General features: G+C 48.0%; 1 protein-coding gene across 1 annotated transcript in view; it reads right to left on the reverse strand.

The window, feature by feature from the left end:
• The window catches only part of LAMC1 (laminin subunit gamma 1), a 66932-nt gene that overhangs the window by 3619 nt on the left and 49007 nt on the right, over positions 1-14306 (reverse strand). The window contains exons 7-26 of the mRNA XM_054210714.1: positions 14187-14285; positions 13946-14082; positions 12932-13054; positions 12655-12844; positions 12279-12391; positions 10757-10978; positions 10477-10665; positions 8812-9057; positions 8331-8484; positions 7752-7894; positions 6855-7033; positions 6536-6692; positions 3969-4174; positions 3468-3547; positions 2913-3050; positions 2577-2721; positions 1838-1987; positions 1317-1431; positions 769-968; positions 379-537 (exon numbers count right to left, since the gene is read on the reverse strand). Coding sequence (XP_054066689.1) covers positions 379-537; positions 769-968; positions 1317-1431; positions 1838-1987; positions 2577-2721; positions 2913-3050; positions 3468-3547; positions 3969-4174; positions 6536-6692; positions 6855-7033; positions 7752-7894; positions 8331-8484; positions 8812-9057; positions 10477-10665; positions 10757-10978; positions 12279-12391; positions 12655-12844; positions 12932-13054; positions 13946-14082; positions 14187-14285 — 3145 coding nt within the window. The remainder of the gene's footprint in view (positions 1-378; positions 538-768; positions 969-1316; positions 1432-1837; positions 1988-2576; positions 2722-2912; positions 3051-3467; positions 3548-3968; positions 4175-6535; positions 6693-6854; positions 7034-7751; positions 7895-8330; positions 8485-8811; positions 9058-10476; positions 10666-10756; positions 10979-12278; positions 12392-12654; positions 12845-12931; positions 13055-13945; positions 14083-14186; positions 14286-14306) is intronic.

Consider the following 14306-nt stretch of genomic DNA (forward strand, 5'->3'; position numbering starts at 1 on the left):
TAAGACTGACAACCTTCGAATAATCAGTTTTCTGACTATTTCAGGATGGGGAACCCCGATAACCAAGCAGGATTTTGCAGGAAAAGTCAGAACAGGGTCAAGAGGGCTACAGCCTGGTTTCAGTTAAAATAAAAGGGAAGTGCTGCATTAAGAAAACTGGCTCTGAAGTTCCAGCAGGGAACCTATGCTAATGCCACCAGAGGAGCTCCTTTGCTAGTCTCTTGTCTTCAATCCCACGTTAAACTTGGAAGAGACTGAATTCTGGCTGGACTCAGTGCTGTCTTTGCAGGAGGACAGCAGGGAAAAAAGCTTGCACTGCCAGGACAGCAGGGAGAAGGAACCTTCTTGCCACTGCTGCCACCTGCCAGCATCACTTACCATGCCTGCCATCATCATATCCTGCTCAGCATCATCCTGCTTCCGCTTCAGCTCTTTTTCTGCGTCCTGCAGCTGCTTCATCATGTCATCCACTTCTCGGGCCAGCCCCGTCACATCAGCAAAAGTCTTGTCAGCTTCGGCTTTGGTAGCAGCTGCACTCTACAGCCAACAAGGCGAACAGGATGGAAAAAGGTGGTGAAGGTGCACAACTTCCTTCAACCCTTTTCATCAAAATGCACCGATTTCCTAACATCCCATATTTTGCATTCCCTGGTGGGGAATACAGCAGAAAGCACATGGGGCTCACCAGGAAATGCTGGAACAGAGGAGTTTACGCAGTTACACACCAGTATCTCAGGAGGGGTGGGTTCAGAACCACAAAGGACTCACCTTCTGGACAGAACCAGCAATTTTCTCAGCATCATCTGCTTTAGCCTTGGCTTCACGGGCATCGGCAGCAGCATTGCCCAGCGCCAGCTCCGCCTGGCGCGTCTTATTGTTGGCTTCAGCAATGGTCTGTGTAATAGCAGGAATCTTTTTCAGCGCCTCCTCCGCTGCTGTCTTGTTATCATTCACCCGCTTATCAAAATCTAAGAAAGGACAAAACAGATGCTTATCACTTGCTCCAGAAGGGCCTCAGGCTGCTTCTTTGACCAAGCTACCCTGGCTTTGCCACCCTGACATTGTGGGGGGTATATGCTTGCAGCTCTCCCTGTTATACGTTTTCTGACGCTAAATAAGGAACTTAAACAAAAGGAGATTTCTAGTCACTGGAAACATTTCCATTTTTTTTCTTTAAAGAAAAAAAAAAGCGCCAAAAGAACCCACCTAACACTCAGGTACCTGCAATAGCAGGGCCAGTTTAACCAAGATACCCTACTGCCAAGTGACTTGTCACACAGGAAGCAAAGGATTCACTGCAGGTGCTTTCTCTTTACCTTTCAGGTTGCTGAGAATGGTATTAGCCTCCTGTAGTGTGCCATTGCCCTTCCGAGCAGCTTCTTCAGCCAGGGCTTTTGCTGCATCCGCTCGAGCCAGGAGCTGGTCTGCAGTCTAAGGAGACATGACGTGTATCAACACATTCTCACCTTTTGAGGGATGACCATCTAGGTGCATCAGAAAGCATTGCTCAGCCTGAAACACCAACGCCACACAGAACGGCGTTCATCCCTGAGCGGCAATGCTTCCTCTGAGACCAGGTGAATTTCGGTGCTTCTGGGATACTGTTCTGAATACAAAAACGACCCCACCCCTGCAAACATCCCCCATTTTCCCATATAGCCTCACTGCTTTTACCAGTTTTTTGCGTGTCCTTTCCAGGACCATTCTTCAGTATTCTTGTAAGTAACACACAGTGCTAAAATAAGACTGAATAAGACCAAATCTTTCATATCTGGCCAGTTAGTTGTTTTCCTTTGTTTCTTCCAGGGAACAAAAGCTTGCACAAAACAGAACTGACCTGCTGCTCTGTCTTCCCTTTCTCCAAGAGGTTCTTTACTTCTAGCTCCTTTCCTTTCATGTCTTCTCTCAAGTCCTCGTAATCTTTCAGCTTCCTGGCAATTAGCTGATCTAGCTCCTCCGCTTCCTTCTTGATCTTATTTGCTTCATTCTGCAGGTGGAAATCAGAAACAAATGCAGATTCCTGAACGTTAAAGAGTTTCTGAACAGGTGGCAGAACACAGTATAGCTTCTAATGGACAAACAGGCAGAAGCTATGATGCGTTCCCATCTCTTACAACTACAGTTGTAACTTTGCCTTCAAAGCCCCGAACACCACCAGGGTCAGTGCAACAAAGGGCAGCGGTTGTGAACAGTTTTGCGTGCAACAAAATCTCCTGTGCTACAGTGAGCACAGGAGAGGGAGCAGTTCTGCAGGCTTCAGAGGGAACCGAAATTTCTGCACTTCTCTGTTCAAGCCAAGGTATTTGGCAAACAACATTTCACTGTTTTTCTGCCCTTCAGAGATCAGGGGATGTGCGGGTTTACATATTTAGTTTCCAGCACGCAAGTCTCCTGCATAAAAACTGAAATGCACAAGTGTGGATTATGGTTAAGAAGGACAAAAATTCCATAGGCTGTTCTTATGCAGAGAAACATTAGCGGAGCACACGCAAGGTATGTCAGCAACCTAGCCCACTGCTGTAACGCTTGTCCTCATTGATCTTCAGAAAACTGCACGTGATGCTTCCTGCGCATACCTCTAGCCCTGTGGAATCCACTGTAGGCAGACTGGTGAGATTAGCGTAGATCTGCAGGGCTTTGTTTCCAGCTTCCTCTGCCTCCGCAAGCACCTTGCTGGCCTGTTTCTCTAGGTCTCGAGAAATGTTCCTTGCTTGATTATACCTAAAAAACCCCAAGGATCCAGTTATGTTACTTATTTTTGTAGAAATGAACTTACTAATAGAGTAGAAAGGCCAAGAAATTGAAAAACGACTCCCATAAAATTCAAAGCATACAACACTACAGAAGGCATCTTAGTTTGAAGTACTGCTCTACAGACAGAAAATAAAACCAATTTTCTGTTACTGACTCACTTCTGGTTGAGCTCATCAATGTCCTTTGCGGTTTGGTTTTCTCCCGCCAGGGTCTTCAGCAGCAGTTGATATGCTTCTGTGGAAGTATCATTTGCTGCCTTGGCTATGCGAACAATCTCATCAGCTTCTTTTTTGTGTCTGGATAAGATTACAGAAGAAAAGTAACGCCATTAGAATTGTCGGTCAGTGGTTTCTATCTTCAATTCCAGATTTTATTCTCTCTTACTTTTTCCTTCCTTTACGCAGATTTGCATGTGGAAGATGCTGAAACATTTGCAATGGAAGATGCTGTTTGAGACCATCTCTACAACCAAGGCATCACTCCAGCAGTGCCCACGAGATCATCTGAAAGGCACTGCTATGGTTGTATGTGTCCCTCACTCACACGTCTAGCGTTTGCCCTCAATGATACACGGGCAATCACCCACACTGCCAGTCTCTTGCTCAGCAAAAGGCGCATGTTTCATATCAAGCAAATTAAATCTTGCTTTCTCCGTGTACTAAATAGCAGGGCCTTGATGCGGGCTGTGAGGAGTGCGTTTTGCCACAGCCTACCTTTCAGCCAGCTTACGGGCCTCTTCTGCCAATAGAGTCATGTTGTTAGGGTCCCCGCTTGACTCCGGAGGTGTAATGGACTGGAAACAAAGGACGAGAAAAAAAATCTTAAAGCTCTTTTTTCATCTTTTATTCATCTTTGCTTTAAATATTTATTGTCATGATCTAAATGCTTAGAGATGTGTCTAACCTACTTCTGACTTCTCTGTATTTTTTTCTTAAGCCCACGACATTTCCACTACTGGTCATCCCTTAAAAACAAAGGTGCTGATATTTATCTAGGGGTTCTTAAATTGGTTTCTTTGAGCAGGGGCTAAGATAGTATCTCTGACAGACCCTGGTGATCTTCCTTTATTTATTTCCCATGGTCTTGGGTAGGGGAGAAGGTATTTCCATAGCAAATTTGCTATATGAGAGAGAGAACAAGTAGAAGAACACACTAGAGGGCACAGAAAGGAAAGGCCCTCCCCTAACCATGTAGGATCTCAGCAGCACACTCACCACATTGTCAGCTGCCATCTTTGCTTTCTCAAGCATATTGGAAGCTAAGCTGATCAGGTCCTCGGTGTCCTCCACCCGCACCCGGGCTTGCTCCGCCAGGTTCTCTGTCTCCTGCACCGTGCCCTGGATGTTCCTGAGCCTGTTGAGTTGACTCGTTAGTGTGCTGTTGATGTTTTTGAGGCGATCCATGAGGCCCTGATCTACGTCTGAAGCACACAATATAAAAAGAGGGAGCAAAATTAATTACAGCAGGAAGAGAAGCTGGAGCAGCAGCTTACCACTGCAGGCAACATGTTGGTAGGTTAATCCCCTATTGAAAGGGGACCAGCAAAGCCATTTCATAAGTCAGTCAGCTTGAGATCAAAGTTATCATCAGAATGTGCACCAAATATGAGAAATGAAAAGTCATTAACTACTAAGATGACAATCCAGCTGGGTGTTGGAACAGACTCTGATGGGGGATTTTGTGTTCAGAATCATGTTTCACCTCTATCATTAACTTAAAAAAAAAAACACAAAAGAGCTGCTCCTCAAGAGATACAAAGCATCTGCTTTGTGAATTCTCTTTAGCTTAACTCCTAGAAGGTAAGCAGAGAGGGAGGAATAGCGGGGCTGTATGTTATTGCCTGCTTCAGGCAGCGGTGGCTACTCCTGAGTCAGTCTCCATACGGAGCAGCTAGAAGATGTGCAGAATAGCAAAGCCACCCCAAACTCCCCCCCAAAGCAAAGGGATGACAGAAGCTGGCAAGATAGAGCCTTGATTCTCTAATCTGTAGGACTTATGAGCCCCCTCAAACTTCCGCAAGTTTTTGGACCACCAGGTAACTCCCCACAACAGCGTCATAATAATGGAGCCGTAAAAGTACAGCTATGTGCCTCACAACTAGGGGCAATTACTTTTGAAAACGTGGGAGCATTATTAAGAGAGAAAGTACAAGCAGAAGCCTGCAGGACTCTAAAATTAAGATTTTTCCCAAATACGTTGCCTCAACCTTACAGCACATCTTAAGTATTGAACATGAACATTTGATACATTTCAAAAACATACTACAAACTACGTATCAAGTAGAAAACCGCAAATAAGAGCTACAGGTGTGCACAGATTTTTGCAAGGGTAGTTTTTGTTGCATTTCACTTGCTTCTTTGGGAAGAGCAACAAAGCTGGTGAGGAGTCTGGAGCACAAGTCTTGTGAGGAGCAGCTGAGGGAGCTGGGGGTGTTCAGCCTGGAGAAAAGGAGGCTGAGGGGAGATCTTCTTGGCTCTCTACAGCTCCCTCAAAGGAGGGGGTAGCCAGGGGGGGGTCGGGCTCTTCTCCCAAGGAAAAAGTGATGAGAGGGAACGGTCTCAAGTTGCGCCAGGGGAGGTTTAGATTGGATATTAGGAAAAATTTCTTCACAGAAAAGGTTATCAAGCATTGGAACAGGCTGCCCAGGGCAGTGGTGGAATCACCATCCCTAGAGGTATTTAAAAGACGTGTAGGTGTGGTGCTGAGGGACATGGTTTAGTGGTGGACTTGGCAGCATCAGGTTGACAGTTGGATTTGATGATCTTACGGGTCTTTTCCAACTTAAATGATTCTACGGTTCTAAGAGGTGGGAAAAAAAGATGGAAAACGCCACCACAAAATCTAATTAATTTCCTCAATTTTCTTCAATCCCTACTCTTCTGCCCCCCTACATGGGACTATTACCTAGGCACGGATGCCAAGCAGGCCGCAGAAAGCTACCTGGGGTAAAACTGAGAAAAGCTTCAGTGATCATTCCCACTGTCAGGAATCTTCCCAAGCAAACGCGTTGGATGCACGTCAGCTTTTTTGCAGCTTCACACAAAGGGGACAGATTTTTCCAAAGTGGTCTGAAATGACTGAACCAATTCCCAGGGGAACATCTTTCACTGTAAAGTCAATAGTTGTCTTCAAGTCGCTCTTCTCCAAAACACACATCAGCTTACGCATTAAAAAGACCCTAAGGACAAACCACTCGCATTGCTCAACGCCCTGCTCACAGACATCCTATGGTAGAGGTGACAGTACAAGAATCGATTTGAAGCAGAGTTTAGCAGGAAAAATAGCTACAGGCCACCACAACAGCACATTTCAGAACTTCACGCACTTTCTGGTGGGATAATTACACTTGCCAGCAGGATTTTGAAGCCTTCATTCTGGTTGCTGATGACATCCCAACAAGAACTGCTTTATCCCAAGATGTCTGAGCAAATTTATAAGCATAATAAGTAAGTATATTGGAAAGCCTTCTGCTTGTTTAACAATAAGTAAACTCCTCCTTTGCATCTGGAGAAGAGGGTAACATAGAACACACATGTACACAGCTTGCGGCAGATCTTTACTTTGCATGTTCCACAGAGACCACTGGGAGAACAAAAGGATAAAAGCACAGCCACCATTGTTTTGATAATAACATACACTGTCTCAGCGCTATCTGAAATAGCTGTCTGTCCTGAGGCACTGCACAGGCTTGAAAAATAAAACACGCTGTGTTCAAAGGGAACAGGAACATCAAGCAAAGAGCTCATTTCCCATTGGTCCATGCCTGACCAGGTCAACTCACCTTTGCTGTTTTGTGCTTCCTGGAGCAATTCCATAACATCTCTTTCTGCCTGCTTCAACCTCTCTTCAAAGGCTTGATCGGTTACGGTGTCTTCTCCCGTACCCAGATTTGCTATAAGATTTTCCAGCTCCTGCAACCTCTCTCGTTGTTCTGCCACCTATACGAGAGGGACAGAGCACAGCTACGACACGGCACAAAGCACCTTGAACCTCTCTGCTTTCAGCAAGCACCAGCCAGACACGGGAGTAAAAGCCACTGCGCACAAGCGGGCACATGCCACAGTCTCCAGTGGTACCAATACTGGCGTTTGTGGCCTTACCTTGTCTTTCACCAATCTGTAACAGGGCGGACATTCTTGGCAGCCCGGCCATGAGCGGTTGTAGAAATAGTTCTCTTCACACTGGTCGCAGCGGTTCCCTACGAAGCCTTCCTTGCACTCACAGCGACCGTTCTCCTGGCACTGCAGGGAGCGCGAACCCTCGGGATCACAGTCGCAGGCTGCGGGGAAGTTAAACCTCAGTCAGACTGGAGGAGAAGCAGAAATACCCTAAAGCCCGCAGGGCAAGAGCATACCCTCAATACACTAAAACATCTGCAACAACAACGGGGCACAAACCCACAGCTGGAGCCCACCGGTGTGCTTCTATGCGCAGCTGGGCACTGTGTCTAGCTGGACACAACATTCATTGCACGTGCTCACAGTGCTGCTATTGTCTCTCCCACAAAGCATTATGATTTTCTACCCCATTTCATTGTAACGAACTGCAGTTGATTTTTCTGCTCTTTACAGGCAGGGATATTGAGGAGGAAAGTTTGGATCATCCTGGTTTTCAATCACGTTTACAAGGCACGTTGCTCCTCAAGAGAGAATCTGTATATTCAGGCCATCTGCAGAGTAGCTGTGCAGAGATTTAATGTTAGGAAACAGGACTGTTGCAGGACAAGACTCAGAGAATGTATTTGTACCAGAGAGAAGTGGGTATACCTAGTAAGTTGGAGTTCTGCCTACCCCCAGTTAAAAAAAAAAATAAGAAGAAAAAGGGGATAAGCTATCGTACAGAGATCAAATTTCACCATGCAGGATGTGGACATAAAAGTGCTAACTCCTGCTGTCATGAGGAGCAAGGTGAGACAGGTGAGAGACAGGAGGAAAGCGAAGCAAGGCTGGCTGTGCAACATCCTTCCCACCTGCCTGGTTCCAGCCTCTCAGACTTACGTTTACAGCCTTCGGAGCCAAAGCCGAAGTGGTTGACCTCGCATCTGTCGCAACGTTGTCCAGCGACGCCAGGCTGGCACTCGCACTGCCCGGTTCGGATGTCACACTGGCCGTTGGTGGAGCCCAGCGCATGGCAGTTGCACCTGGGGGAGGCAGCCGCATGTCAGGCGGTGACACAGAGGGGAGGCACTGCTCTAAAGGAGCCCCAGCGAGCACAGCTCAATGCCTCCATTGCCAAAAGTCTCTTTTCTCACCATGCAGATGCAGGAGGCGAGGTGCTGAGCCTTTGACCCATGCAAGGTCACTTGGTGCCCGCACTAAAAAAAGGAACGCACGAGCCCCTGCTACCAATGATCGTGCAGTCATGTGGCACTTTTCTATTTAAAACCTTGATTTAAAGCTATTTATAAGTCAGGCTTTTTGTACGGCCTTCATAGCTGTTCCTTGACTGCTGCTCTTCCCCACCCACAGCAGCACGGAGCCACACCAGTTACTCACGACCAACATCACATTCCTGCACGAGGTAAGCACAGACCACCCCAAACCAAGCTCTTCGCCCCGATCCAAGGTGAACGTCACCTCTCACAGCCGCGTCCGCTCTGGAGGTTGTAGAAGCCAGGCTCACAGGCGCTGCAGTCCCTTCCCGTGACGTGAGACAGGCACTCGCACTGCCCAGTCACTTGATTGCAACTCGTCTGCTGATTCACAGTGCCATAGGGATTGCAGTGACAAGCTGCAAAAATAAAAGGGATGGGAAAATACGCAGGAATTTAGAAGTCCCTTCTGGTGTTGATACTCTGATAGCCAGTCCCTAAAGGGGCCCGGATCCAAAACAGGCAGCAGCCCAGCCCCTGCATCGCACAATGCTTTTGCTTCGATGGCAGTAGTGCCCACAAACAACACAAGCATTTTAGCAAGCTGCAAACACCAAACCAGTATAAAGCCACACATCGCTGCTGACGGACACGAACAGCCTGATGTTGCGTCCTAACACCGCATCAGGAAACAGCAGCTCTTAGGGATAAGATCACTTTTAAATGCTAGAGGAATCAGCTCTCACCCCTGCACTTGTCGGCCGGATCGGGGGCCAGGGGGTTCCCGAAGAAGCCATCTTTGCAGCGGTCGCAGTAGAAGCCGGCAGTGTTGTAGATGCACTTGAGGCACTCGCCCGTCTGGCGGTCGCAGTTGCCCACGGCATTGGGATCGATGTTGTCGTTGCACTGGCAGAGGCGGCAAGGCCTCACAGCACCGTTTTCGCCCAGTGGGTCTCCGAAATAGGCATCGTCACAAAGCTCGCACCTCTTACCTGGGACGCAACAGAAACACACGTGTTGTGGCAGAAAGCCCTTTGCTGCCGTCTCACCTGGACCCACTTTGCAACCCCTCCTCTGAAAAGTAAACTCTCCAGCTCCCTCCCCTTTCATCCTTCTGTTGGGGCCAGAAAGGTGTACAAAACCACAGACAAAGCTCTCCCCATCTCTAAATTTAAGCTTCTTTCTCACTGGAACTTTGCATTATGTATTACTTCAGCTCCTCTTTTCCCTCCTATCCCTTTAAGCCAAACCTATTTGTTGTAATCTGTTGCTAATTTAAAAGTCCAAGCAGGTAGAGCTCCATGGAGCATAACTGCTCCAGGAAGCCCCACTGCCAACGAGATCTGCCAAACCTCCACGGGCAGCCACTACAGCATCCAACTCAGCAGCTCCCTACACTCACTGCAGATCCGACCTCCCCAGCCAGCCATAAGCTCTATTTCCTAGGCAGTTCTAGCACACACAAATTCTCTTTTCCATCACTTTTCCCCTCACATCCCAAGAAGGCAGCAGGAGACAGGAGGAGCTCTTGTGCGACCACACAGCTACAACTAAAGATGAGCTCGTACTGAAACCTGAGCTGCAGGGAACCCGGACTCCTGGACTCCGCTTTGGTTCATGAAGCAGCGGCACCCATGGGAACCCCCATGAGCTACCTTGGTGCTTGGTTCGGGGCTTTTCTAAGCATTTCAAGCATTTACAGGTATTCTGTACTTTGGACCCTGCCACGCCAAGCATAAAATCAGCAGAGAAGCATGGGCTGCCAACCTCAGAATGCTTCATTGCTGTGTGCAGGCAGAACAAAGGCTCTGCTTAACAAGTCAGGTACATGCTTGGACCTCATAGTTTCTTGCTAAGAAGAAAAGATATGCACCTGTTAACATATTTCTCTTTAAAACCGCTGAGCATAAATTTGGCCTTATGTCTTTTGGGCAGTGTGTGAGTCACTGCAGCCTTCCTGCTGTTCCTAGGGAGGGCACTGCCCCTCCCCTGCAAGCATCCCGCAGTGCCTCTCTGCCTGGCAAACTCCATCTTCTAATTTTATTTCAGCCTGACCTGCCTTCCTGTCTCTTTTAAATCTATCCTATTTTCTGCCCAACACTGTGCAATTAACAGAGCTCTATTAGAAGCCAGCACAGCTCACCTACGTAGCACAGAAACATTCCGACTTTGCACAGATTAATCCTTTGTTTCTCTTTTGTTCTCAAGAGGCAGGCACAAAGAATATGGGTAACCCTGGGGCTCTCACAAGACAGAAAACAGGGCTGAGGAAGGGAGAAGCATTTGAACCAGAAGGCACAGCAGCTTTCAGTGCTGCTCGCTGCGGTCAGAGCCCCAGAACTGGCAGGAGACACATATCCACAGGCATGGAGGGTGTAGAAAAAAACAGACTTTTTTGTGTAGGAACACACCTGTAGTGCCAGCCTGGCAGCTGGTGCACACAACCTCTTTCGTGCGGGGCACGATGGCACAGCTCGAGCTGCCTGGGCACGGGCAGGGCTGGCAGTCTGAGGCCGTGCCCGCTGTCGCATCCCCATAATACCCGTCGCTGCACTTCTCACAGTGAGACCCCGCCGTATTATCCCTGCAGTTGCACATGCCTGGAATAGAGAGGGACACAGGTTTTGCTTCATCATCCAAGCCAGAAAGAACCACCCTCTTGCTGCTCCCTGTTTTATCAGCCCCTCTTACCTGTCTCGGGCTCACATGTCTCGCTGTGCCCGTTGCAAGCACAAGGCACGCAGGGGCTGTAGGGCCCAAGGCTCGGCGTCTCTCGCCGGTATCCAGATGAGCAGCGCTCACAGAACTGCCCCTCGTATCCCACGGGACAGGAGCAGCTCTCCACCCAGGCCACAGGCACACCTGGTCCAGGGCGAGCGCTTGTGATGGTAACATCATCCAGGTGGCCAGCACCTAGAAAGCACCAAGAGGGGAAACACTTTGTAACCACGAAGGGTCTCATCACCACTTCACCAAACACACATCTGAACAGTACAAGAGACAGACAAGTGGATGCTCGCAGCTGGTGAGGTGAAGCAAGAAGTAAAACCCTCCAGGAAGGTTCAAACAGATGAGAAAAAAATGCAATACTGCTCACAAAGGGCACGCAAGTTGAGAATAACAATACAGAGGAGGATGCTGAGAACAACATGTGAACAAGTAGAATCAGTTAAATTAAGTTACATTTTGCATGCACATGGTTTCCATTTCCAAACCAAATACCAAAATCAATTCTTGTCTTTCTAGGGAGGACAGACCATCTCTTTAATATACAGTCTCTAATGCAGCGTCTGCAAACCATGCCTCAAGGCAAACTCTTCAGCTATTTCTCTCAAGCCATTCCTTTGTCTGGCATTTGAAAGCTCCCTCCTCTCCATCCAACCCCTTCCCTGGAGCAGAATCGAGCCTGGACACCACATAGCTGGTTTTTAACTTAACAGCAGCGTGTTTGTACCACCGCAGCAGCTCCAGAGCCCCAAGCAAAGCCTCAGCTCCCACATATTAGCAGCGGCTACAGCACTCAGGGGATGGCTTGCTCCACACTTTTCGTCCCCTCCATTTCAAAACCCCACATTCCTCTTTACGAGGCACCTCTACTGAAAACATTCGCAGCTTTCCCACCTTCCCCAAATGCAAATTCATCCTTTGCACCTTTCTACAAAAATTCTTCTTCACATGACAATACCCCATATTTACCCAATATTTTTGCTCCTAATTCATGACTGATTTTTCTAAGCCCTCATTACAGGGAGCTTCTACTCAAGTTCAGCACAGGCAGTGCTTTCCAGACCTCATCCTTCCCATTTGCCATGCCAAGACCAGGAAACAGGGGGGATGTAACCATGCTCAGTGTAGCAGAAACTGAGGCCAAATGTCGTAAACTCCCTACATCTCTTCTACTGTGTCCTTCACGACTCTGTGCTATGTATTTCTACCAATCTGGAAGACACTGGCTGTGCAACACAGCAAAAACCCTGCTCTTAGAAACAAAGAGTCAGCAGGGGAGGGGTGCTCAGTTTCCAGACTCTCAAAGGCAGCACCCTTTCTCCCCCTACTCATCTCCAGGAGGTCTGGGAGAAGCTGTTACACAGGAAGACCAGGCAAAAAGCAATCGGTACAGGCCTTGCCAAATAACCTGCCACAGCTATTTATCACCAGGCCCCACAATAAAGCAACCCAAGCACTAGACAAATGGGACTGTCCAGTGACTTACTTCTCTCGCTATACGTCCCGCGGATCTTGATGGAAGTCAAGTTGTGGAGAAGCTTCTGGAACTCAAATGCCGTAAGAGCAGGCCTCCATGGGTAATCTGTAGCCTCATGAAGCCTATGGAGAAGAGCCATGCATCATCAGCAAAGCTTTCAGATGCTAACAGCTGTGCCCTTTTACAGCACCCTTTCCAGCAGCAGTATGCTATTGCAACATACTCTGCATACACTTATGCAATGCTGCTAGACAGCGAGCTTCAAATTAACCTGATAAGACCGCTCTTCCAAGCTGAAATTTATGCTGTTTGTTTTCTCAAGAGCTTAGAGGCCAAGGGGCACTAGACCCCAGCTGCTCCCAGCACACCTGGAGAGCCCTCTCACCTGAAGGTGTAGGTCACTGCATTCTCGCTGGGGTAGGGGTTGCCCTGGGCAATGAGTGGCACCGACACTCTCAGCCCAGCCCCTTCCAGCACCAGGTCCTCCGCAGAGAGGCGCGTGTCCCGTCTGTCCACACGGAAGGAGAAGGTCAAGTTTTGCCCGTAACTCAAAACCTGGTTGCCCAAGAACTTGCCTGAAAGGGGAAAAAAATCCTTACAGTTAGGGGACAGAACAGAAAGGGCACAGGCAGCACAGAAACCTCGTTTCTCAGATGACCTACGTGGCGCAACAAAATAGATGGGGAAGTAGCTGTCCGAGATAACAGAGATATCCTGGGTCTCTGCACTCCACTGAAGTAAGACTTCAGAGCCATCACGCTGCTCAGCACGCCACTCGTCCTCTCCTGAAAAATCAAACGTGCAAGAATTAGCGCCCTTTGAAGCCGTAGCTTTGCGCACAGCTTCTCATGTCATACTGAACACTGCTCACATACAATTAATCTACAGTCTGTACACTGGCACTAACAGGCAAGAAAGCAGCTGTGCAGAAGAACGTAGAGAGCAAACATCATCTTTCCAATTTAAGCCCCTAACCTGAGTGCTGACTTGAACCCTCTGAACTTTGAGCCCTATGACGACTACTTGTTCAAAATCTTCTTTTCTGAAGAGCTTAAGCAGACACGGGAAGACCTGCAGTCCCCTACGACTTGATGCGAGTTTCAGCCTTTGTACAAACTGTTCTCCAGTGGAATTTTTATTTAAAAAGTTGTTCTTTTCAGACTACGCAGCATAAAAACGTGCATAGGCAGGAAACTGACTATATGAAAAAACATTTCTCCTGGGCTTACAGACCCATCGGAAATACGACAGTCTTTTATTCAGAGCCATGTAAACCCCAAATCTAAAGTGATTCTAATCCTCTCAATCAGAAACTCCTGACTTGGTTCTAAAATTAACAGAATGCCCCCTTCCCAGCACCGCTCTCAAGCTATAGAAGTTTTACATTTACAATTCCTGCTTGCACCTGCACGGTGTACGTTAGCACTGGGTGCCCGAGGACAGAGCTGGGAATTCATTGCTCCCCAGTTGAAAACTGGGAAGCTCCCAGTAACTTCAGCAGTAGCTCAGCACTTCCAAAGGAGGGATCCTGGATCTGCCTGCCCAACATTTGTGATCTTGCACAGGGAAGAAGGAGCAGGGGGTTTTTGGGGGGTTTTGTTTTGTTTTGTTTTTTTAATTGCTTCTGACTTCAGTCTACAGCCCAACCCGAGATACAAAAGAAGGCTCCATTTTACCAAACTGGAAGCTGGAGGTGATACTATAGATACTGTAGCCGACGGCATTGGTGCAGACTGAAGAGTGACCAAAGCAGAAGCAGGGGGTACAGCCCCTCATATTGGAGGAATCCAGATGGAAAAAACCAGGTTTACATCTGAAAATGCAAAGGAAAGAGAATTAATTTCCCCGATGCTTACCTCAGGCCATCACTCGAATGTTTCTCATTCCTGAAACAAAGCCACAGGAAGAGAAACTCACCTCTCGCAGTGGAAGCCTTCAACGTTGTCCTTGCATGCACACCGTCCTGTCTCGACATTGCATTCCCCTGTGCTGCCAGCCGGATCACAAGAACAGGGCCTGGAAGAGCCAGGAGAGAGG

This window comes from Rissa tridactyla, chromosome 8 (genome assembly GCF_028500815.1).
Source record: "Rissa tridactyla isolate bRisTri1 chromosome 8, bRisTri1.patW.cur.20221130, whole genome shotgun sequence".
Classification (NCBI taxonomy): domain Eukaryota; kingdom Metazoa; phylum Chordata; class Aves; order Charadriiformes; family Laridae; genus Rissa; species Rissa tridactyla.